The 27,780-nt window shown below is 31.1% G+C and overlaps 1 protein-coding gene across 1 annotated transcript; it reads right to left on the bottom strand.

Annotated features, from left to right (window-relative positions):
• Positions 1–5,584: 5,584 nt before the first annotated feature.
• On the bottom strand, positions 5,585–22,919 carry LOC139519710 (glycine amidinotransferase, mitochondrial-like). The gene is made up of 4 exons (XM_071311938.1): positions 22,733–22,919; positions 21,749–21,870; positions 18,698–18,848; positions 5,585–5,816 (listed from the first exon to the last, which is right to left on the bottom strand). The coding sequence occupies exons 1-4, from the start codon at positions 22,839–22,841 to the stop codon at positions 5,683–5,685; spliced, it is 516 nt and encodes a 171-aa protein (XP_071168039.1). The 5' UTR covers positions 22,842–22,919; the 3' UTR covers positions 5,585–5,682.
• Positions 22,920–27,780: the final 4,861 nt, after the last annotated feature.

The raw sequence follows: 27,780 nt of genomic DNA, 5'->3' as shown, positions 1-27,780 counted from the left end.
CGCACTTTGATGGCATTGTTAAATATAACATTAAAGATTAAAATGACAACATAATAATACAGGACTACAATACAAATAAATAGCAGAACGTATTAGGCATAGACACACATGAATAATGGATAACAAAAGGCATCAGGTTTAAAATTCATTACATCAAAAACGCGCCTCGTCCAAACAAGACCAGTGACGCCCAGATATAAAAGTTCGAAAGTCAAAAAAAGTTGTATAGCTCTGAGGATCAAAAGTTGAAAAAGGTTGTGCCAAATACGGCTAGGGTTTTTTGCTTGTGATAAGAACAACTCTTATTATATAGAACAATTTATGCTATAAAACATAGCAAAAAGCAGAAATTACGACAAATGTAGATGAATTTAAAATTTCATTCTTAAGAACGTCCGTGTAGTATAATTAAAACGACATTCAACCCGCACCACATTGTTGGCTGATTTGTCGACTGGTAAGTATTTGAAGTTTTTTTTTTATTCTAGAAATAGATTATCAAGTATTGTGTTTGATTATCCCAAATGACATCCCCGTACTCTAATATTGGTCGAATGTATGAAAAATACATTTTTTCTAAAGTGAACCTATTCAGTACAAAACGCATCTTCCTAAGGATATTTATTCTATTGTATGCACGTTTAACTATATATTCAATGTGAATATTCCATAATCCATTATTTGAAAAAAATAATACCCAAATGTTTATGAGTAGAAACTTCTTGAAGATCAGTGTCATTCATTTTTAAGATCGGATGACTAGGTTTTATTGATTTTCTTGAAATAATCATGGTTTCTGTTTTTTGTGAGTTAAAGTTTACAAGCCACTTAGAGGACCACATATGAATTTTATTCAGATCTCCATTAAGAATTTCAGCAGTATTTTCAGGGGTGTCTACTGTCAAATAAATACTAGTGTCGTCTGCAAATAATTTGATAGTAGCTTTAATATCAGATACTATATCATTAATAAAGATAAGAAAAAGTATCGGACCTAAAATTGAGCCCTGTGGGACACCTGCATTTATCTGTCTCCATGTTGAATTGCTTCCATTTAAGACCACCCGTTGACTCCTCTCAGATAGATAATCACAAAACCAATTAAGTAAATTTCCAGAAATTCCATATTGTTTAAGTTTTGATAATAACCCTTTATGCCAAACCCGATCAAAAGCTTTGCTGATGTCACAAAAAAACACCCTAATCTCTTTTCCGTTATCTAAAGCTCTACCAAAGTAGTTAGAAATATCTATAAGTTGATTTATGGCAGAATCGCCTTTTGTAAAACCCGATTGATTAGGGGTGATTATCCTATTTTCAATTAGAAAGTTGTGTACATGTTTATAGACACATCGCTCCATGCACTTTGATAACATACTTAACAACGAGATTGGTCTGTAATTTTTTACTTCATTACAATTATTACTCTTAAAAAGGAGTTACATTTGCTTTTTTCCAATCTGCCGGAAATATAGCTTTAGATAAAGATAAATTAAATAGTTTACAAAGTGGAAATTTTAGCTGTGATACAGCCTCTTTTAATAAAATTGGACTTATCAAGTCTGGACCTGAGGCCTTATTTGGATTTAAAATCTTTAAAACATCTTCGACCTCACTATCTTTAAGTGTAATGTCACTTAGTGTATAGTCTGGAACGGTCAAGTCAGGAATAACAGCTTCGGTATCATCTATGTTTGTCTGCATGGCAAAAAAGTTATTAAATTCATTCGCTTTATCAATATCATTAAAAATCAAATTATCAGCCTTAAGCAGGGGAGGAATACCCGAGTGAGTAGGTTTGATACCAGAAATTTGGTTACAAGTTTTCCACCAAGTTCTTGCTGATAGGTTACTATTTGACAATTTTTGTATAAGATTATTTTGATATTGTTCTCGAGCTTGTCTTATTGAAGTGATCATTTTATTTCTATTTTGTCTAAATTTATTCCAATCGGCGGGTCGGTTAAACCGCTTAGCTTTCGAGTGTAAACGGTTTTTCTTTCTTATGAGTTTTCTTAAATCGTTATTTAACCAAGCAGGGTCAATTTTACGAATAGTTACGATTCTATTGGGTATGGAAATTTCAGCTGCATCAAGGATACGATTTGAAATTTCTGAATTAATTTTATCAACATCATTTAGATCAAATATTCTATCCCAGTTGGTTTTGGTCAATATGCGTCTATATTCATCAAAATCACATTGCTTATATAACCATATTTTTCTTTTAAAAGACAAACAAGCAGGTTTTTGTGCATTGATTTACCCTATAACTGGACAGTGATATCTTATTTGGTCTAAAAGTGGTGGCCCGACTCCACAATACGGTACAAAATCGGAATTATCAGTTATAATTAAGTCAATTAGCGAAGACGATTGTTCCGTAAAATGAGTTGGATCTTCAATAAGTTGTTCTAGACTGTTAATGGCAGTCTAACTAGTTGTAGTTCAGATCTTGCAAAAAAAGCAAGAAAAGTTTTATTTGCTATTAACTCTTACTCATCAGGCTTTGGACAACTTCCTGTGAGAGTGTCTTGCAACCTTTTTGAAACTTTGGTCAAACCTATTTTAACATATAATAGTGAAATATGCTATATGGACACTTATATTCAATTTTATAGAGCTAAACTCCGAGCTAACAAAAATAGCTCAACACCAGATGCTATTCATTTTATTGATAAAACTGTTTTAGAAAAAACCCAGCTACATTTTATGAAACAAGTACTGGGGACAAAAAGAAGCTCAACAAATCTAGCTGTTAGAAATGAACTAGGACTTTTGCCATTAGAAACTTTCATAAAAACCCAAACTATGATGTACCTATCTAGATTAAATAATGAAAATCTAAACCCACTTCTTAATGAAGCCTTTAAATTAACTAAAAGTTTAGATACCAAGGGAACATACTCTTGGTATACTTTTGCAAAAAATGTGTCACAAGATATAAATATTGACATTAAACTTATTGAGGAAACTAAAACTTTAAAACAGACTAAAATGTTAAAACCCCAATTAAAAAAAAGTTATATCAACTATTATCAGACTGTTATTGATGATAAAATAAATAACTTAAATGAAAATAATAAAATATATCTATATAAATTTCTTAAATCTAATATAAATAACCAAATGCAATACTACCTATCACACTCAAGTAAAGAGACAAGAAAAATGTTAACCAAATTTAGAATAAGCGAACATTGTCTCTTCATAGAAACTGGACGATATACCAAAATACCACGAAATGAAAGAAAATGTAAAATATGTAATATCTTAGACGATGAATTTCATTTTTTCTTCAACTGTAAAATAAATAAAAATATAAGAGAAATCTTTCTAAAATATTATATACAAAAATATGTAAATTTTAATACACTTAATTTTACTGATAAACTCGTAATAATACTTAATCCATCAACACCAAATGATGTAAAAGCAGTTGTTTCTTTTATTAAAGAGTCATTAGAACTGAGGAAAGGAGAACAGTAACTGTTTTTATCATATTTCTTATAATATTGTCGAGTTTTCATTATGTTTCATTATGTTTGCTTGTCAATGTATTTGCCACAACCAAAATTGGTTTTTGTATGTTTTGCAAATAAAGATATGTTATTTGTACAAATATTATGTATTTTGGAATTAGCCCCATTTAGCAAGTTATCGTTAAAATCTCCCGTTACAATAATTCGGTCACATTTTACATCATTTACGGCAGACTCAATTGAACTTTCAATTTTTGTCCATATTTCATTATTACTTTTAGGTGGCACGTAGAAGGTTCCGTACAATACATTTTTGTTATTTATTTTTAGCTGAATCCATATAACCTCAACACCGGGCACTTCCAAATCATCACGTCTCTTCGAATGAATATTTTCTTTAACATATACTATTAACCCTCCCCCACTTTTCATGGGACCCCCATCTTTCCTGAATGGTTTCTGGTAGTTTAAAAGTTCAACTGAGTCTGACGAGTTATTACCGTTCAACCAAGTTTCAGTAAATGACAGTATATCAAAATCTTCGTACTCAGCAAGAATCAGATCAAGTTTTGGAAGTAAGCTTTGCACATTTAAATGTAAAAAAGGAAATTGAAGTTGAAAACATTTCACGTATACTGTTACTCTCTGATACACTTTCGAAGCTAATATTATGATCGTCATTATCATCAGATAGCGGATGAGGGCCAGGATTAGTTTCTATTCCACCCATAATAAGAAGTATTTGAAGGACCTTCTGTATATGTCTTTTTGTTTTGTGCATCACTGAGTCTTTTGTAGACGAAACACGCATTCGGCTTACGCTGATTTGTGGATGTGGCATGATTGTTTACTACATGTATATGTTACTCATTGGAACACACAACATTGAGTATGGATGAGTATTTCTAGTGGTAAATAAGTTTAAGAACTTCTGAGAAGTATTTACATCTGGTAAAACTCCTTGAACCAAAGTCAATGGACTAAAATTATCAAAATAGTTTTAAGTAATTTGTGTGTACGTGCTTGTACTTTTTCAAAACGCTTCACTTCATAGCTACATTACATTTCACCAGACGAATTTATGAAATTAATTAATTCTCAAAATCTACTGAAAGTATATATTTGTTAAAAGTCTTTAAATCTTATAAAATATAGTTTATATTAAAGCAATTCTCCTTAAACTTGTATTTATAATTGATAAAAAGGGACGTGCGTCTTTATGCTGGTTGAACATAATTTATCTAATAGTTGCAATTGGTTTGGAACTAACTTCCAGTAACTGTTTTATTATGACGATGTAATGAGTCTATTGATTTATGTTAGTAGTTTTCGTGCCTCGTGTCAATTTTTGTAGTAAAGCCAAATTCATCTGATGCTTAAGAGAGAATGTCACACACAGCCCATCGAGCCTTTTGCTAAAAATATGGAAGGCGGCAAAAAAATATTTTGCTTAAAAATTTAAAATGTTGAACATAACATGGTGTTTTGATTTAGTTTTTACAAAAACAGAAAAAAAAGCATGGTTGATATGGATACCAGCTGTAAACATTAATGGAATCTCACATAATTTAATGGGGTTATTTAAAGAATATTCTCTAATAGTTCTGATAATGGAATTTTGTGTGAATGTCATACAAGTGATCGGTTCAGCTAGCTATACAATCAGGTTTAATTTACTATTTTTCTGCAGAATAATATGCCTGTACCAAGTCAGAAATATGACAGTTGTTATCCATTCGTTTGGTATTGTTGAGCTTTGAATTAAGCTTTTGATTAGGGATTCTCCGTTTTGAATTTTCCTCGGAGTTTGGTATTTTTGTGATTTTCCTTTTTTCTCATGTTGTGCTGCTACATCACTGTCCAAGTTTAGGAGAAGGTTGAGCACACACAAGTTTTAAAACCCCGCCACATGCTTTATATGCCTGTCCTTACTCAGGGACCATTAGTTTTGTTGTTGCCATTGGTTTATTTGTGTCATATTGTTTGTCTTAAATTGTTTTCTTACTAATTAGACAGTTTATTTTTTATTTTTCAGGAGAACATTCTACACAAGCCAACATCAAGACACATTTCATTACAGAAAAAGAAAAGAAAAAACTGTCTAAGCATTACCTTAAACCTATGTTTTTTATGCTCTCATATAAAAGTAAAACATATAAAATAGACAAGAATGTGTAAAATCTTAGCTGTTGTCATGTGTTTAACTGTCATTGCTGTCAATGTTTGGAAAGTAATTGTAACGTTCGCCATTACGTCGGACATCTAAAGTCTGGCAGTGAATGCTGCCACCAAATCTGTACGAATCTCTGTATGGTACACGGATACATTTAATACCTGAAATATATATAAATATTTAACAATCTGTACGAATCTCTACATGGTACACGGATACATTTAATACCTGAAATATATATAAATATTTAACAATCTGTACGAATCTCTGTATGGTACACGGATACATTTAATACCTGAAATATATATATATAAATATTTAACAATCTGTACGAATCTCTGTATGGTACACGGATACATTTAATACCTGAAATATATATCAATATTTAACAATCTGTACGAATCTCTGTATGGTACACGGATACATTTAATACCTGAAATATATATAAATATTTAACAATCCGTACGAATCTCTGTATGGTACACGGATACATTTAATACCTGAAATATATATAAATATTTAACAATCTATACGAATCTCTGTATGGTACACGGATACATTTAATACCTGAAATATATATAAATATTTAACAATCTGTACGAATCTCTGTATGGTACACGGATACATTTAATACCTGAAATATATATAAATATTTAACAATATGTACGAATCTCTGTCTGGTACACGGATACATTTAATACCTGAAATATATATAAATATTTAACAATCTGTACGAATCTCTGTATGGTACACGGAGACATTTAATACCTGAAATATATATATAAATATTTAACAATCTGTACGAATCTCTGTATGGTACACAGATACATTTAATACCTGAAATATATATAAATATTTAACAATCTGTACGAATCTCTGTATGGTACACGGATACATTTAATACCTGAAATATATATAAATTTTTAACAATCTGTACGAATCTCTGTATGGTACACGGATACATTTAATACCTGAAATATATATAAATATTTAACAATCTGTACGAATCTCTGTATGGTACACAGATACATTTAATACCTGAAATATATATAAATATTTAACAATCTGTACGAAGCTCTGTATGGTACACGGATACATTTAATACCTGAAATATATATAAATATTTAACAATATGTACGAATCTCTGTCTGGTACACGGATACATTTAATACCTGAAATATATATAAATATTTAACAATCTGTACGAATCTCTGTATGGTACACGGAGACATTTAATACCGGAAATATATATATAAATATTTAACAATCTGTACGAATCTCTGTATGGTACACAGATACATTTAATACCTGAAATATATATAAATATTTAACAATCTGTACGAATCTCTGTATGGTACACGGATACATTTAATACCTGAAATATATATAAATTTTTAACAATCTGTACGAATCTCTGTATGGTACACGGATACATTTAATACCTGAAATATATATAAATATTTAACAATCTGTACGAATCTCTGTATGGTACACAGATACATTTAATACCTGAAATATATATAAATATTTAACAATCTGTACGAATCTCTGTATGGTACACGGATACATTTAATACCTGAAATATATATAAATATTTAACAATCTGTACGAATCTCTACATGGTACACGGATACATTTAATACCTGAAATATATATAAATATTTAACAATCTGTACGAATCTCTGTATGGTACACGGAGACATTTAATACCTGAAATATATATAAATATTTAACAATCTGTACGAATCTCTACATGGTACACAGATACATTTAATACCTGAAATATATATCAATATTTAACAATCTGTACGAATCTCTACATGGTACACGGATACATTTAATACCTGAAATATATATAAATATTTAACAATCTGTACGAATCTCTGTATGGTACACGGATACATTTAATACCTGAAATATATATAAATATTTAACAATCTGGACGAATGTCTACATGGTACACGGATACATTTAATACCTGAAATATATATAAATATTTAACAATCTGTACGAATCTCTGTATGGTACACGGATACATTTAATACCTGAAATATATTTAAGTATTTAACAATCTGAACGAATCTCTGTATGGTACACGGATACATTTAATACCTGAAATATATATAAATATTTAACAATCTGTACGAATCTCTACATGGTACACGGATACATTTAATACCTGAAATATATATAAATATTTAACAATCTGTACGAATCTCTGTATGGTACACGGATACATTTAATACCTGAAATATATATATAAATATTTAACAATCTGTACGAATCTCTGTATGGTACACGGATACATTTAATACCTGAAATATATATAAATATTTAACAATCTGTACGAATCTCTGTATGGTACACGGATACATTTAATACCTGAAATATATATAAATATTTAACAATCTGTACGAATCTCTGTATGGTACACGGAGACATTTAATACCTGAAATATATATAAATATTTAACAATCTGTACGAATCTCTGTATGGTACACGGATACATTTAATACCTGAAATATATATAAATATTTAACAATATGTACGAATCTCTGTATGGTACACGGATACATTTAATACCTGAAATATATATAAATATTTAACAATCTGTACGAATCTCTGTATGGTACACGGAGACATTTAATACCGGAAATATATATAAATATTTAACAATCTGTACGAATCTCTGTATGGTACACGGATACATTTAATACCTGAAATATATATAAATATTTAACAATCTGTACGAATCTCTGTATGGTACACGGATACATTTAATACCTGAAATATATATATAAATATTTAACAATCTGTACGAATCTCTGTATGGTACACGGATACATTTAATACCTGAAATATATATAAATATTTAACAATCTGTACGAATATCTGTATTGTACACGGATACATTTAATACCTGAAATTTATATAAATATTTAACAATCTGTACGAATCTCTGTATGGTACACGGATACATTTAATACCTGAAATATATATAAATTTTTAACAATCTGTACGAATCTCTGTATGGTACACGGATACATTTAATACCTGAAATATATATAAATATTTAACAATCTGTACGAATCTCTGTATGGTACACAGATACATTTAATACCTGAAATATATATAAATATTTAACAATCTGTACGAATCTCTGTATGGTACACGGATACATTTAATACCTGAAATATATATAAATATTTAACAATCTGTACGAATCTCTACATGGTACACGGATACATTTAATACCTGAAATATATATAAATATTTAACAATCTGTACGAATCTCTGTATGGTACACGGAGACATTTAATACCTGAAATATATATAAATATTTAACAATCTGTACGCATCTCTACATGGTACACAGATACATTTAATACCTGAAATATATATCAATATTTAACAATCTGTACGAATCTCTACATGGTACACGGATACATTAAATACCTAAAATATATATAAATATTTAACAATCTGTACGAATCTCTGTATGGTACACGGATACATTTAATACCTGAAATATATATAAATATTTAACAATCTGGACGAATGTCTACATGGTACACGGATACATTTAATACCTGAAATATATATAAATATTTAACAATCTGTACGAATCTCTGTATGGTACACGGATACATTTAATACCTGAAATATATTTAAGTATTTAACAATCTGAACGAATCTCTGTATGGTACACGGATACATTTAATACCTGAAATATATATAAATATTTAACAATCTGTACGAATCTCTACATGGTACACGGATACATTTAATACCTGAAATATATATAAATATTTAACAATCTGTACGAATCTCTGTATGGTACACGGATACATTTAATACCTGAAATATATATATAAATATTTAACAATCTGTACGAATCTCTGTATGGTACACGGATACATTTAATACCTGAAATATATATAAATATTTAACAATCTGTACGAATCTCTGTATGGTACACGGATACATTTAATACCTGAAATATATATAAATATTTAACAATCTGTACGAATCTCTGTATGGTACACGGAGACATTTAATACCTGAAATATATATAAATATTTAACAATCTGTACGAATCTCTGTATGGTACACGGATACATTTAATACCTGAAATATATATAAATATTTAACAATATGTACGAATCTCTGTATGGTACACGGATACATTTAATACCTGAAATATATATAAATATTTAACAATCTGTACGAATCTCTGTATGGTACACGGAGACATTTAATACCGGAAATATATATAAATATTTAACAATCTGTACGAATCTCTGTATGGTACACGGATACATTTAATACCTGAAATATATATAAATATTTAACAATCTGTACGAATCTCTGTATGGTACACGGATACATTTAATACCTGAAATATATATATAAATATTTAACAATCTGTACGAATCTCTGTATGGTACACGGATACATTTAATACCTGAAATATATATAAATATTTAACAATCTGTACGAATATCTGTATTGTACACGGATACATTTAATACCTGAAATTTATATAAATATTTAACAATCTGTACGATTCTCTGTATGGTACACGGATACATTTAATACCTGAAATATATTTAAATATTTAACAATGTGTACGAATTTCTGTATGGTACACGGATACATTTAATACCTGAAATATATATAAATATTTAACAATCTGTACGAATCTTTGCATGGATACATTTAATACCTGAAATAAATATAAATATTTAACAATCTGTACGAATCTCTGTATGTTACACGTATACATTTGATACCTGAAATATATATAAATATTTAACAATCTGTACGAAACTCTGTATGGTACACGGATACATCTAATACCTGAAATATATTTAAATATTTAACAATCTGTACGAATTTCTGTATGGTACACGGAGACATTTAATACCTGAAATATATATAAATATTTAACAATCTGCACGAATCTCTGTATGGTACACGGAGAGATTTAATACCTGAAATATATATAAATATTTAACAATCTGTACGAAACTCCGTATGGTACACGGAGACTTTTAATACCTGAAATATATATAAATATTTAACAACCTGCACGAATCTCTGTATGGTACACGGAGACATTTAATGCCTGAAATATAATTAAATATTTAACAATCTGTACGAATCTTTGCATGGATACATTTAATACCTGAAATATATATATATATTTAACAATCTGTACGAATCTCTGTATGGTACACGTATACATTTAATACCTGAAATATATAAAAATATTTAACAATCTGTACGAAACTCTGTGTGGTACACGGATACATTTAATACCTGAAATATATATAAATATTTAACAATCTGTACGAAACTCTGTATGGTACACGGATATATTTAATACCTGAAATATATCTAAATATTTAACAATCTGTACGAATCTCTGTATGGTACACGGTTACATTTAATACCTGAAATATATATAAATATTTAACAATCTGTACGAATCTCTGTATGGTACACGGATACATTTTATACCTGAAATATATTTAAATATTTAACAATCTGTACGAATATCTGTATTGTACACGGATACATTTAATACCTGAAATTTATATAAATATTTAACAATCTGGACGATTCTCTGTATGGTACACGGATACATTTAATACCTGAAATATATTTAAATATTTAACAATGTGTACGAATTTCTGTATGGTACACGGATACATTTAATACCTGAAATATATATAAATATTTAACAATCTGTACGAATCTTTGCATGGATACATTTAATACCTGAAAAATATATATATATTTAACAATCTGTACGAATCTCTGTATGGTACACGTATACATTTGATACCTGAAATATATATAAATATTTAACAATCTGTACGAAACTCTGTATGGTACACGGATACATTTAATACCTGAAATATATTTAAATATTTAACAATCTGTACGAATTTCTGTATGGTACACGGAGACATTTAATACCTGAAATATATATAAATATTTAACAATCTGTACGAAACTCTGTATGGTACACGGAGACTTTTAATAACTGAAATATATATAAATATTTAACAATCTGCACGAATCTCTGTATGGTACACGGAGACATTTAATACCTGAAATATATTTAAATATTTAACAATCTGTACGAATCTTTGCATGGATACATTTAATACCTGAAATATATATATATATTTAACAATCTGTACGAATCTCTGTATGGTACACGTATACATTTAATACCTGAAATATATATAAATATTTAACAATCTGTACGAAACTCTGTATGGTACACGGATACATTTAATACCTGAAATATATATAAATATTTAACAATCTGTACGAATCTCTGTATGGTACACAGATACATTTAATACCTGAAATATATATAAATATTTAACAATCTGTACGAATCTCTACATGGTACACGGATACATTTAATACCTGAAATATATATAAATATTTAACAATCTGTACGAATCTCTGTATGGTACATGGATACATTTAATACCTGAAATATATATATATAAATATATATTTAACAATCTGTACGAATCTCTGTATGGTACACGTATACATTTGATACCTGAAATATATTTAAATATTGAACAATCTGTACGAATCTCTGTATGGTACACGGATACATTTAATACCTGAAATAAATATTTAAATATTTAACAATCTGTACGAATATCTGTATGATACACGGATATATTTAATACCTGAAATATATATTTAAATATTTAACAATCTGTACGAATCTCTGTATGGTACACGGATACATTTAATACCTGAAATATATTTAAATATTTAACAATCTGTACGAATTTCTGTATGGTACACGGATATATTTAATACCTGAAATATATATTTAAATATTTAACAATCTGTACGAATCTCTGTATGGTACACGTATACATTTAATACCTGAAATATATTTAAATATTTAACAATCTGTACGAATTTCTGTATGGTACACGGATACATTTAATACCTGAAATATATATATATAAAAGAATTTGTACGATTCTTTTGGTTGAAAAATTTTGTAAACTAGATACATGTACCCTAAGGATGATGAAGGCTAAGTTAAGTTATAATTTGGTACAGGTGTTTCAGAGTAACAGTTTTTGTACAAGATTACATAAAAGTTAGAATAATTGAATTTAACAAACTAGATTGTATGGGATCAATTGACAATGTTGGTCATGTTTGACTAATTTGTAAATCTTACTTTGTGAACAAATTTGCTGTTTACAGTGTATCTCTATCTATTTTAAATATGCAAAATAATAACCAAAAACTGAAAACTTTACTTAAAGCCTCGGTCACACCTTACCGGATAGCACGAACGGACGCCTAACGGATGAAAATAAAAGTTGTCCGTTGACAAAATTATTATCCGTTGGGAGTCCGTTGATGTACTGACAAAAGCAGACGCGTAACGAATGTATAACGGACACACACCGGATATGCAACGTACGAGAAACGGAAACGTAACGGACAGAACAGATGTCGAACGTACATCCAACGGATGACTACCGCATAAAACGGACAACCAACGGAAGCGTACCGGATACAACCGATGAACAAAATATACGGAAAAATTAAAGGCGACAATAATAATACATGTAAATCGCATAACGTTCAAAATGTTTCTGTGTAACTGGTTTTGGTTTGTTCTTCAAAATGTCGCCAAAGGGCAGAGTCTGGCCTAAATAAGAGCTGCTTGATTGTGAAGACGTGCCCTTAGATCGATTATGAATAATAAGAATTCATGAACCTTAAAAAATCTTATTGGCATTTCCGACGAGAAATTTTAAAATGGCATTTATCCGTTTCAGATCCGTTCATCATCCGTTTTATCCGTTATACGTCCGGTAGAAGTCCGTTTCACATTCGTTCAACATCCGTTTTATCCGTTAGACCTCCGTTGGTAAATTTATCTGCCAGACCTCCAACGGATGTATAACGGACACGCTACTGATACAAAACGGAAACGGATATGGACGGACGTCTAACGGACATGAATGGATTGAAAAAATGTTATCCGTTAGGCATCCGTTTGAGCTATCCGAGAAGCCTCGAACACACCTTAACGAATAGTTCGAACGGACGCCTAACGGATAACTTTTTTTCAATCCGTTCATGTCCGTTAGACGTCCGTTCTTATCCGTTAGACGTCTGTCCACATCCGTTGCATGTCCGTTTAGCGTACGTTTTATCCGTTGGAAAATGTTGAGCATTTTTAAAACTTTGAACGGGCGTCCAACGGATGAAATGTCCGTTGAACGTCCGGTAGGCGTCCGTTTTGTACGGTACTTGTCCGTTTCGTTTCCGTTTTGTATCCGTTGCGCGTCCGTAATACATCCGTTGTAGGTCTGGCAGATAAATTCACCAACGGACTTCTACTGGACGTTTAACGGATAAAACGGACGTTGAACAAATGTGAAACGGACTTGTACCGGACGTATAACGGATAAACGGATGATGAACGGATCTGAAACGGATAAATGCCAATTGAAAATTTCGCGTCAATTATTGGTATGTCAGATTTCTTATGGTTTATGAATTCTTCTTATTCGTAATCGATCTTAGAGTAAGGGCACGTCTTCACTATCAAGCAGCTCTTATTTAGGCCAGACACTGTCCTTTGGCGGCGTTTTGAAGAACAAACCAAAACCAGTTACACAGAAACATTTTGAATATTTATAAATGCGATTTACAAGTATTATTATTGTCGCCTTTAATTTTTCCGTATATCTTATTCATTCGTTTTATCCGGTACGCTTCCGTTAGGTGTCCGTTTTATGCAGTACTCGTCCGTTGGATGTACGTTCGAAATCCGTTCTGTCCGGTAGTTTCCGTTTCTCGTACGTTGCATATCCGGTGTTTGTCCGTTATGCATTCGTTACATGTCCGTTTCATTTGGTCAGTACATTAACGGACTCCCAACGGATAACAATTTTGTTAACGAACAACTTTTATTTTCATCCGTTAGGCGTCCGTTCGTGCTATCCGGTAAAGTATGACCGAGGCTTTAAGGTGTGACCGAAGATTAACATACCAATTTAGGGGCAGCAAGCCAACAACGTGTTGTCTGATGCGTCTGGACATTTCAGGGTAGATAGATCTGATAAACATGTTTACCCCCATGTCAGATTTGCTCTAAATGCATTAGTTTCAGAGATATAAACCAAAAACTGCATTTCACTCCCTGTGTTTTATATTTATCTATCTCGGTAGAAATGCGGAATCATCGGGTACAGTTTTTAACATTAGGCACCCTAAGGATAATTAGGCAAGAGTGTTTTAATTTAGCCCAGAAATTAAGAATTTTGTAAAAGATAACAAAAATGTATGTAAACATGTGAAAGAGTCACTTTAAAGGGCAACAACTCTGTATGAGGTCAATTGACAATTTTGGTTATTTTATTTAATTGAAGATCTTACTTAACTCAACATTTTTGCTGTTGATAGTTAATCTCTAGGTTACATTTCTGTAAATAAAGACAATGCAATTTATCACAGGAACACCCTTTGGGCCCAAACTGTTACACTTTTACTATGAAGAATCGTGAAAAATTATATCCTAGAATAGAAAGTTGATTTGCAGAACTATTTTCATAGTAGGGCTGTGTGGCAAATTTTCCACATTTATATGCCCTAAACTTGTTAGAGTTTCAACTTTACTTAAATGGTGTACTACCCTATCCTTTACTTTTTACCAACTTGAGGATTCATTTTCCCCAATAGTATATTTATATTCTGGTCCCAAGTTATGTCTCTCTGAGATGAAACATAGAGATCATATCTGGGAACCAGTATGTCAACAAATCAAATTATCAATGACTATTTTATATATTCTGGTTTTATTTGGCTTATTAGTTTCAGAGGTGAAGATTTTTGGGCCCGGTTAGCCAAAAATGAAATAAGGTTGAGGACGTTTCGCATTGTCTGACATACAGTATTTGTAGACCTTGCAAGGATTCCTTCTATTTACCAAATGAAATTGTCATGCAACTCTTAACAAGTTAGAATTTCCCATGACTAAAAGACTATGATTATTTATCAAAAGAACAAGGCTTATAATTTAAAACGTCAGTCTACATAAGACTCATCAGGGACGGTCATATCAAAATGGTTAGAAAGTCAAACAACTACGAAGTTGAACAGCATTGATGACCCAAAATTCAAAAAAAGTTGTTAAGGTTATCTATGCCTGGGATAAGAAAATCCTTATCCTTAATACTATTTCGAACAATTCATACTTTTGCAAACAGAACATTTATAAAAAAAAAATGACCATATAATTGATATTCATGTCAACACCGACGTGCTGACTACTGGGCTGGTGATACCCTCGGGGACGAAATGACCAGCAGCAGTGGTATCGAACCATGGATGTTAATAGTTATCAAAGGTACCAGGCTTATAATTTAATACGCTAGACGCGCGTTTCGTTACATAAGACGCATCAGTGACGCTCATATCAAAATATTAGAAAGCCAAAAAAAGTTGAAAAGCATTGATGACCAAAAATTTCACAAACGGCTATAGAATATATGATGAGTTTATTTACAACCACTGGGTCGATGCCACTGCTGGTTGAGTTTCAATTACGCAAGGGTATCACCAGCCCAGTAGTCAGCACTTATGTGCTGACATGAACTATCATTGATATGGTCATATTTATAAATTAATTTATTACAAAACTTTTGAATTTTTGAAATACTAAGGCTTTTCAACATCAGGAATAGATTACTTCAGGTGTATTTGGCAAAATATTTAGGAATTTTGGTCCTCAATGCTCTTCAACTTCGTACTTTATTTGGCCTTTTTTATGGATTCGGGCGTCACTGATGAGTCTTTTGTAGACGAAACGCACGTCTGGCGTAAATAGAAAATTTAGTCCTGGTATATATTATGAGTTTATTTTGTATATGCCTGGGATAAGAAAATCCTAAGTTTTTCGAATAATTCATACTTTTGCAACTAGTATATTTATTAAAAAAAATGACCATATCATTGATATTCATGTCAACACCGAGGTGCTAACTATTGGGCTCGTGATACCCTCGGGGACGAAACGTCCAACAGTAGTGGCATCGACCCAGTGTTGTTATTCAAGATTGATAAACCATGAAAATGAGGTGATGGACAATGAACTAATGACAGATATAAACTACATAACATAAGCCATTAGTTACTTCTAAAATATGAAGTTTTTAATTTAAACCGTCGCATTCCAGTAGTAACACCACGTCTCATATTATGAAACGTTTTCCTAGAGGAGACAAAATTTGGACAAGGAATATAAACGTTGGAGCGCCTAGAATGCAACGTTTATGAATTTGAATTTCCAAAGAAAAACACCTCCATTTAAAATTATTGACAGGTACTGATTTTTGGATTCAGAATGAGACATTGTTGGTTTATACATTTAATATTATTTTCACCAAATGCATTGTGCCAAGAATTAACATGTGAGAGAACAGGAGAGACAGACAGACAGACTTACTAACACCTGGTATTTCTGTGTTCCCTTTTATAAAATTGTGTGAAAGACTAAAATAGAAAATGATTTACCAATAACAAAAAGCATGGTCTAAGCCAAATCAAAAACCTAATGTTCAGACAACAATTGAAGGTCTTTCCACCCGCAGCAATATATTTTGATATGAAAATAGTTAAAATTTGGTTTGTATTATCATGTTACTGCCAAAAGATAGCTTATTGTATGCTGATTTAAAACAATGTGGTTTCTATACTCTTTTGTTTAAAATAAGAGAAATTATTTGTTACTTCCGGTGTGAAACATGTTACTTCCAGTAACATTTGATAGTTTTCTTTACACTGATTCCACAAATATATAGTTATATATACTTTTACATTAAAAAAGAAAAAAGCTACTTCCGGTTTAATTAATGCCACTTCTGGTTGTCTTTTTCAAACTCATATTGTTTGCAATATAATGCAAAAAGTCTTTTTACTCTTTCTCTTATAAATTTTAATTTAAAGCAAAGGTCTAAATTAGAATGTCAAATCTCCTATAACATTGATCTTACTGTCAAGGTCATAAAGTAAGGACCTCAAATCAGAAGACTCTTAATCTTTACTATATATGGTCAATGTATTATATCACCATACCGTTAGTTCAGAAAATCAGAGCAGATAAAACTACGTACTTGTTCAACCAAAAACTATGTGTTCAAACATGTCGCATACAACGAGTAAGTGAAAAATTGTTGTCGATATCTTATACGGCTTCTGATAATTATAGAATAACTAATCGAAGAATTCAAATAGAAAAAAATATTCAACGAGTCACCGAACAACACTTTAATTCACGAATGTGCGTAGCGCATGAGTTAATTATCAGTGTTGTTCGGTCACGAGTTGAATATTTTTCGATATTGGAATTCTTTTATTAGTTATTCTTTTATTGCATTGTCAAATGGCTTTTTTAAAAGAAATTAATGTAAAACATGTAAGGAACTATATCTCTTTTCTACGAACTCACAATTTGTTTTGATCTGCCGTTATCAACGTCTTAACAACGCCTGTTGTTGTATGACGTCAGAGAGTGAAATAACCACGGTTTTTATTTAACTGGGAAATCAATGTAATTCATTGCAACCAATTCAATGGAATAATATGAGATAACAAGCCAAAATCAAAATTTAGAACACGTCATTGACCTTTGATCTTGACCTCATTTTTCTAAGTGGACTAAATATTCAATGTAATCCTAAACTTCACAAACTTAAATATCAGTGCAGCCATTACTGTTAATTCAGAATTTTTTGCGTGTATTCATTTTTGAGATTTTATGAAAATGGGCAAACCTTCGAAATTGATTACTGCTATGTCAGGAAAATCTTAATACAGATATTTTTATCAGAAAATAGAATGCGATGTCTATTTACAAAGCTATACTCAACACTTTTTCCATTGATAAAAACCTCGCAATAATTTCTAAATTTACAGATTTTCCGATCTTACTCAACAATTAAATTCAAAAATAGATAGGTTATACCTAATGACTCAAGTAAGTTAATCAGCGGTAGTTCAGTTTCCTCCACAATTGCTTTATCTGGGCCTACCATTAACATATTTATACTCAACCAGGCAGTAGATTCACAGCACTCCGGTACAATCATGCTGTTAGGGAATGGGGCATCAATTATCTAGAACAAAAGAAGGTACATATAAGGCTGTTTCATTTAAACATACATGTATCTGACACCTAAAGAAGGCATTTCTTTAAAGGTATCTTAAATTTCCATGTCCACTTACATTTGCACTGTCTTCACACCTATCCATGGTGGACATTCCTTGTTCATTACATTTTCACTGTCTTGACACCTTTCAATGGTGGAAATTCCGTGTACACTAATAATTTCACAATCTTTACACCTAACCATAGTTGATTTTCCATGTTCACTTACATTTTCACTGTCTTGACACACATCCATAGTAGAAATGCCTTGTTCACTTATATTTTCACTGTCTTGACACCTTCCAATAGTGGAAATGCTTTGTTCACTTATATTTTCACTGTCTCGACACCTAACCATAGTGTAATTTCCATGTTAACTTACATTTTCAACGTCTTGACACTTAACAATAGTGGAATTTACATGTTCACTTACATTTTCACTGTCTTAACACCTTCCCATAGTGGAATTTCTATGTTCACTGACACTTTCACTGTCTTGACATCTTCCCATAGCAGAATTGCCATGTTCACTTACATTTTCACTGTTTTGACACCTACCCATAGTGGAATTTCCATGTTCACTGACATGTGCACTGTCTTGACACCTACCAATAGTGGAATTTCCATGTTCACTAACATTTGCACTGTCTTGACACCTACCCATAGTGGAATTTCCATGTTCACTGACACTTTCACTGTCTTGACACCTTCCCATAGTCGAATTTCAAAGTGCCTACCCTGAGTCCCATGTATGTGTATTAAGGTCAAGTCTATGCTGATACTAAAAAGTGTTTCTTTATTACCTTTTGTTTCTGAATACATTAAGAACGCTAAAAGCAAGTTATGTTATATTTAAAAGCTTTCTTTTTTTAAAGCATTTGAAAGACTAATGCTTATATGTTAATACATCTTATTAATCATGGTGCTGATGATCAATACCAGAATAAAATTATATACCATTAATAATAATCAATATTGCTTATGGTTTCATACATACATCAGGCGGTTATTTTCATTTTCAAAACGTTCCGCTTTTTTCATGCTTAGGCCGTACGGTGACCTATAGTTGTTAATTTCGGTGCCATTTGGTCTCTTGTCTCACTAGCATCATATCAAATCTTCTTTTGTATATATAAGGCATTTTATAGGTTACTAAATGGTATGGGATTTTCTAATAATTCATATCTTTACAGTGACCTATAGTTGGTGACATCCATGTCGAGTGTCCACCGGTGATTATTCATCTCCATGCAATCATACCAAATCTCCTAATTTTCATATCAAGGATGTTCGCTCCTCTGTACTGAAATAACGTTTCTTTTTAAAGAGTGTTGTAAATTGATAGTATAGAAATAACAATCGATCTTGTAAATCACAAACAAAGTAAAGGTATGTGGCCTTAATTTTGAGATATAAGCCATTGAATACTTGGTGGGAAGTAAATTTGTCTTGATTTTTCATACTTTTAATTTAATATTGTTAATTTCTGTGTCATTTGGTCTCTTGTGGAGAGTTGTCTCACTAGCATCATACCAAATCTTCTTTTGTATATATAAGGCATTTTAAAGGTTACTAAATGGTATACATGGGATTTTCTAATAATTCATATCTTTACAGTGACCTATAGTTGGTGACATCCATGTCGAGTGATCACCGGTGATTATTCATCTCCATGCAATCATACCAAATCTCCTAATTTTCAAATCAAGGATGTTCGCTCCTCTGTACTGAAATAACGTTTCTTTTTAAAGACTGTTATAAATTAATAATATAGAAATAATAATCGATCTTGTAAAACACAAGCAAAGTTTAATGTCTGTGTCCTTGATTTTGAGATATAAGCCATTAAATATTTGGTGGGAAGTAAATTTGTCTTGATTTTTAGGTATAAGCCATTAAATATTTGGTGGGAAGTAAATTTGTCTTGATTTTTAGATATAAGCCATTAAATATTTGGTGGGAAGTAAATCTGTCTTGATTTTTAGATATAAGCCATTGAATATTTGGTGGGAAGTAAATTTGTCTTGATTTTTAGATATAAGCCATTAAATATTTGGTGGGAAGTAGATTTGTCTTGATTTTGAGATATAAGCCATTAAATATTAGGTGGGAAGTAAATTTGTCTTGATTTTGAGATATATGCCATTAAATATTTGTTGGGAAGTAAATTTGAGATATAAGCCATTAAATATTTGGTGGGAAGTAAATTTGAGATATAAGCCATTACATATTTGGTGGGAAGTAAATTTGTCTTGATTTTGAGATATAAGCTATTTAATATTTGGTGGGAAGTAAATTTGTCTTGATTCCAAGCCATTGAATATTTGGTGGGAAGTAAATTTGTCTTGATTTTGAGACATAAGCCATTGAATATATAATGGGAAGTAAATTTGTCTTTATTTTGAAATATAAGCCATTTAATATTTGATGGGAAGTAAATTTGTCTTGATTTCGAGATATAAGCCATTGAATATTTGGTGGGAAGTAAATTTGTCTTGATTTTGAGATATAAGCTATTGAATATTTGTGGAGAGAAAAAATTTCTTGATTTTTCATACTTTTAATTTAATTTTTGCTCTTCTCTCTCCTTTAAAACCCAGGGAATATTAAAAGGATTGTATAAGATTATGAAAAATAACTGTATAAAATATATTTATACATTTATAACAAATTATCAAAACAAAAGCAGTGGCAAGCGCACAAAATGTTAAATGACACAACATGGAAAATCCAGAGGATTCCAAATACCTCAAAAAAAAATTCAAAACCACAGTTGCTATCATCCCAAAATAAAGCGCTGATTGGTTCTTTGTGTGACGGACTATAAGAAATGTACCACCAACAGTTTTATCATATAGATATACTCACTTCCCAAGATGAACCTTTGAATATTTTATCTTTATCGTCTTTTCTCATTGGTCGATCTGGAGGGGTGATGAGAATCCCTTTCCTTTCATTTGTCGGTGGTACTAGTGGAACCAGTGATGCGTCTATTCAGAAAAAAAAATTAGGAAGGAAACTTGTAAGCTCCAAGGGGACTTTTTTTTTCTGTTATGGCTGTTCCAATAAAACATACATAGGATGATGGGAACATCGAAATACTCTGTAATCTCAACTATAGATTGTTATCAAATACCTTATGAGATTAATCAAATAATGATAAACCCAAAATAGGCAATAACTGCTTTGAACAGATGATTATCAATTGGCGACAGAGGGAAAAATTTATCAAAAAATCCATTTCTTCCAATTGGCAAGCATGTACTGGACTTTGTCATATCTAGTTAACTAATCAATATATATGACTAAAGTCGCGACAAAGTACTTTTCAGAATCATGACACATAAACAAATTATAATTTGGTACATTCACGGTAATTCGCTTATGTAATTATCTGTCATTTGTTAGTCTTTATATCATTCATACACGTTATACATCTCCTTTTATCTATTTCTTTTGTAAAAAAAATTGTAAAAAACTAAATTACGGCTCATGCAATCAAATAGAAAAAAAACATTCACATTCGATTTAGATATGGATTTTCTCCAGCACAAAATGGAAACCACATGTTGACAGTTTATTGAATTAGATATACTAAATCTATCATAGAGAGCTAACATTTGATTGTAAAGGGGATAAGCTAGGGTAAAACATGTTGTTCTGCCTTTTTGTAGTTGAATTCTCTGTCCTGTCTATTTAATTTTTACTCTATCAGGTCCTGCCTTTTTTATTTGTTTATCCTGACTTTCTTTTACCAAGTTGCTCATCGTGCCTTTTTAAAAATTTCTTCCTAGTCCAACCCTACCCCAGTCTCTCTAAAAATCAAATGATAGCTTCCTTAATATATACAACCTATATGTACTGGATCCATATCTTCAGGAAAGTGGACTTCGTGTACACGATAACCACGAGATTTCACGTGCCGTCTGAGCCAATCAATGCCTTTTCTATTAGCTGTCATGCTCTGCTGCACAATCAGATCTTTTCCAAGTCTCAAAACTTCAGCAGCGTCAAAACACTAGAAAATCATTTTCTGTTTAAAATACAGAACCTATGTCCGAGCTTTACTTACAAAGATCTCACAATATAAAAAAGAAGATGTGGTAGGATTGCCAATGAGACAACTCTCCACAAGAGACCAAATGACACAGATATTAAAACAACTATAGGTTACCATACGGACTTCAACAATGAGCAAAGCCCATACCGCATAGTCAGCTATAAAAGCCCCCGCAATGACAATGTAATAACAATTCAAACGAGAAAATCAACGGCGTATTTATGTACAAAAAATAAACGTAAAACAAATATGTAACACATAAACAACAAACGACAATCACAGAATTATTCTTTCCTAACGGTATAACAGTACAACATAAGAAAGAACTATACAAATCAGTTGAAAAAAGCTTAACTTATCAGATGGATACACATACAAATACTATAAATAAAAGTGGACGTGGACTGTTTTACTTTCTGTTCTGGCATTTACAACAGCAACCAATGAAATTTCAGCCTTCAGATTTTAAAGGTGTTTATTTATGACTGGAGTATCCCGATAGATTTGTTAAACAGAAAGTAGAATGAAGGGTTTTTAGGTCCAAAGCTTGGACACATGATCCGTTTTATTACCAGATGGTAAAATTATAAAGGTATTATAGAATATAGAGATTAAAAAATGTGTGCATGTCTCTATATAAATAATATTTGTTATTGTCTAATAAGTATACTAATAACAAATACAAATGAAGGATTGAGAAACACTACTCATTTAGAAAAAAGAGGATTATCTCTTGTTTACAGAGGAGAACATAGGTTTAATTAATTGCAATATTGGTCTTCAATCTGTACCAAGCCATAAGCCTGTAACTCAGTTATTTGTTTATGTCTGCTATATTTGCTATCTGTTCAATGTATTATCATCAATCAGGCAATTAGTTTTATTTCTAATTTGAATAGTTTCACAATTTGTCATGTGGGACCTTAATAACTTCATATTTAGTATGGGTTTTGCTATTGTAGAAGGTTGTACAGTTACCAATAAAATCAAATGACAACAAAACTATATTGTTTTCTTAGTGCATGACAAATTAACAAATAAATTCCTAATGTTTGTCTTATTTAGAAATGTTTTGCTAAGTCCTATGACGCAGATTGAAGGGGAGGATTAATGTGAATCAAGCATGTGTCCACTGTACACGGATGCCCCACTTCCACTATCATTTTCTATGTCCAATGGACCGTGAATGTGAGGTCAAAACTTTAATTTGGCATTTAAACTATCATATCACGGGAAACATGTGTACTAAGTTTCAAATTGATAGGATTTCCAATAATCAATAATTACCTTGACCAAAACATTTAAGGCTGTTCCATTAACATGTACGTTGGAGGGTAGGAAGTGAAGCTCAGTTATTGAATGTTGGTCATGGGTCTTTTTTAAGTATGCGTCTATAAACATTATGTAAATTATCTAAACAATGGTCCCTTCCTACCCTCTCACATACATTTTGTTGGAATAGCTCTAACCAGAAGCCGGACAGACGGATGAACGAACCGATAAAACTTCAATGGATGTGATCATCACATCAGATTGTGTTTCTTGTGTATAGATATAACATATATATCTCTATAAATACCTATCAAATGTATAGTCGTACGATGAAGCTTTGGTAACTATAAACTGATAGAAGAAAAGTGACTATTCTTTTTTTTTTCATAAAAAGTTCTTACCGTGACGTCGCCGACGTTATATTACATGGCGGAAAATTTAGCTTCTCACGCTAACTGTGGGGGAAAAATTGGCCTGATCCTGGTTTTCCCCCCATAACGCTGAGGGGGAAAAGTAGGATCATGCCAATTTTTCCGGGGGGAAATATTGGATCGATCCAGTCTTTCCCCCCGGAAAATTTGGCATGGGGGAAGAATGGCTATAGGACACCGGTATGGAAATGAGACTGTTCTATGACGACTTTTATTTATTGAAGGCACTAATTTATAAAACACAAAATTGTATTTATTGGCTCTTGGAGATGTTCAATAGTGTATTTGAATAAAATATCAAAGACTTAAATTTACTACAATACAAACAATTCTGATCTCTATTTTAGAACATGTAATTTAAACTTGTTGAAATGAAGTTAGCTTAAAATTTGTCAATATAAACTTTAAAAATTCCTTTTTTTTTTTAATTTAGATTTATTATGCATGTCTCTAAACATAGTATGCGACGCGTAACAGTTTATGAGGTGTTCTCATATATGCATTTAATTCGGTGAATTTATTATGGATATATTTCAGACTTCATTTATGAAAAAAAATCTTTAGAGCAGTCTCAGCATTTTTGTTTTGTTTGTAGCTCTATTCTAGAACATGTAATTTAAACTTGTTGAAATATGTTTAAAATTTGTCAAAATAAGCTTTAAGAATTCCTTTTTTTTAAGATTTATTATGCATGTCTCTTTACATAGTATACAACACCTAACATTTATAAGTAGGTGTTCTCTTAAATGCATTTAATACGGTGCATTTATTATCATGGATATATTTCAGACTTCATTTATGAAAGGAAATCTATAGAGCAGTAATTGTTTTTTTGTATCAATTTAAAATGTAGATTCAAATATTTTTCACTTCACACGATAAAGTAAAACTTCTTCAAAACTTATATATGATAATAGTTCGGCGTCCGCAAAAAAGAAGCCAACGAAAGTGTTTATCTTTTCTTCACACATACTTATTTCATTGAATCTCGATATTTATCATGTTTATAATTTTTCTAACAATGACGTTCTACCTCCATAAGCCTGCAAATGTCATGGCGGGTCACATATACGGTGATGTTTAACCTGCTTTGAATCAATGACGTCGCGACTTAAAATTGTTCGAAATCAGTTTCTGTCAACTTCTTGCTGGTGTATAACTCAATGAAAATCAGACAACAAAATAAGTCGTCAAGAAGGTACGCTCCCAAACCTAATGATGATAAGCTGATAGAATGACATCACATGACAAAATTGTCAAAAACAAAAATATGTTGGATGGATAAAGTACATTTCGTGAAAACAATGATTGGATTGGATTTCGAAAGCACATCTTTACAGCTTGTCATTTTTAAATTATTACCTTAATGCATTCTACAGACTATTTTCGTTTACTTTTTAATGTCTTGTTTGGTTGATAGCAAATATATATTTTTACTTTTATTTTGTCAAATAAACGGAAAAATTTTACGATAATTTCATATTATGATATAAACACAAATTCGTTTAATTTTGGAGAATTTTAAATGTGTCAGTAAGGTAACATACATGTAGACTTTAAACTTGATTCAGACTAAAACTAAAGGGCTAAATGGAATCAACAACAATAAACATTCTCCAACATTGTGGACTAGGATAGAATTCATCACTAAAATCTTGTATTGGTGAGATCCTTTTTTTCTTACATTTTCTCTCTTTAGTGTTCTCATTTTATTTAGTTTTTGGAAAACACACAAAAAGGGTTAAACAAAATTTGTCATTTAAGGGGAATCACACCTTTGAGGATTCTACTATCAAATTCGACAAAATTTTACATTTACTATTTTGAAAAATAGATCTTGTCTTGCTGATAAGTTTTGCTGTGTAAAGTGACTAACAATTTTTTTTAAAGTTTCCTAAATACATGGCAGACATTCAAAATGGGTAAAAATTGTCATTAAAGAGCAACTACTCAAACAAGGAGAATAAATCTACAAATTAGGTCATAATCCTTATGCGAAGATCTCGTCTTGCTGATAACTTTTGCTGTTTTAATTTTATCTATCTATAATATTTTTAACCTCACAGTTTTAAAAGCATTGGCGTATAAGTGCTGTACATCATATGGGTTACATGACAAAAAAAAGACAGAAAAAGGCTTATTAACATAACGTCAAATTTGCATGAAGGAATTTGAATTTTATTCTAATTTATCAACAAAAATTACACAAATTGATAGTAAGAATTATGTCAGAAGAAAATACCTTCAAGCCAGTAATTAATTGTCAGCAATGTTTTCTTATAATTGTTCATTTCTGGAACCTCAAAATGTGTTCAATCAGGCTGGGTGAGGATTTGTATATAGAGTATATGAGAATGTTAACATATTCAAGCGAAATGTTAGCTTTACGTATTATATTTTTACAACTTACCTGCTCGCCTAACAGATGGTTTTTAAAACATTTGACAATTTCACATGTATATACTTTTTATTTATACATTATATAATGTGAAGATCTTTATCAAAAAAATTGTATTTGTAACATAAGCATAATATTTTAATTGGTAATTTTAAAGAGGAGGCATGCTTTCAAAAATAGTATTATAATTAATACTAATAATCTATGTTTTTGTTTTTCTTTCAACGCTACATGTTTGTAGTGTTTAATGACTATCGTTTTGTAATTAATATGCCACTGTCTGTTTGTTTGTTTTTGTTGTATATTTTAGTAACAATCCTATTGTTTGGATTTTAGACTAATAAAATTCTTATTCTTATTCTTATTCTTGTATAACATTATATGACGGATATCGACGTAGTTCAGTAGTTTTAAATGAATTTCAAGTTAAAAAAAAGTGTGTTATAGATTAATAATTTCATCTAAAGGTTTCGTGAAGATTTATATTGTAATAAATATTAACGGTGTTGTTATTCTCGTAATGTAACATGGTCTGCTTTATGTTCTTTCCCCTCAAACTCTCAACAGACGAACTACATCTGTGAGAGCTGATGTTGAGTCTTTACATGTTGGGGAAAACTAGCCGTGGACAATGCCTATGATGGTTTAAGGCATTGCTGTAGCTGTAGAGACAGGCCGGAATCGACAACCGGGAAATCTAGAATACAATAAGTGTTCGAATTGTTTATTGAAAAATAAA

This window comes from Mytilus edulis, chromosome 4 (genome assembly GCF_963676685.1).
Source record: "Mytilus edulis chromosome 4, xbMytEdul2.2, whole genome shotgun sequence".
In the NCBI taxonomy this organism is placed as follows: domain Eukaryota; kingdom Metazoa; phylum Mollusca; class Bivalvia; order Mytilida; family Mytilidae; genus Mytilus; species Mytilus edulis.
The sequence above is the reverse complement of the archived record's forward strand: the minus strand, read 5'-3'. Positions and strand labels throughout refer to the sequence as shown.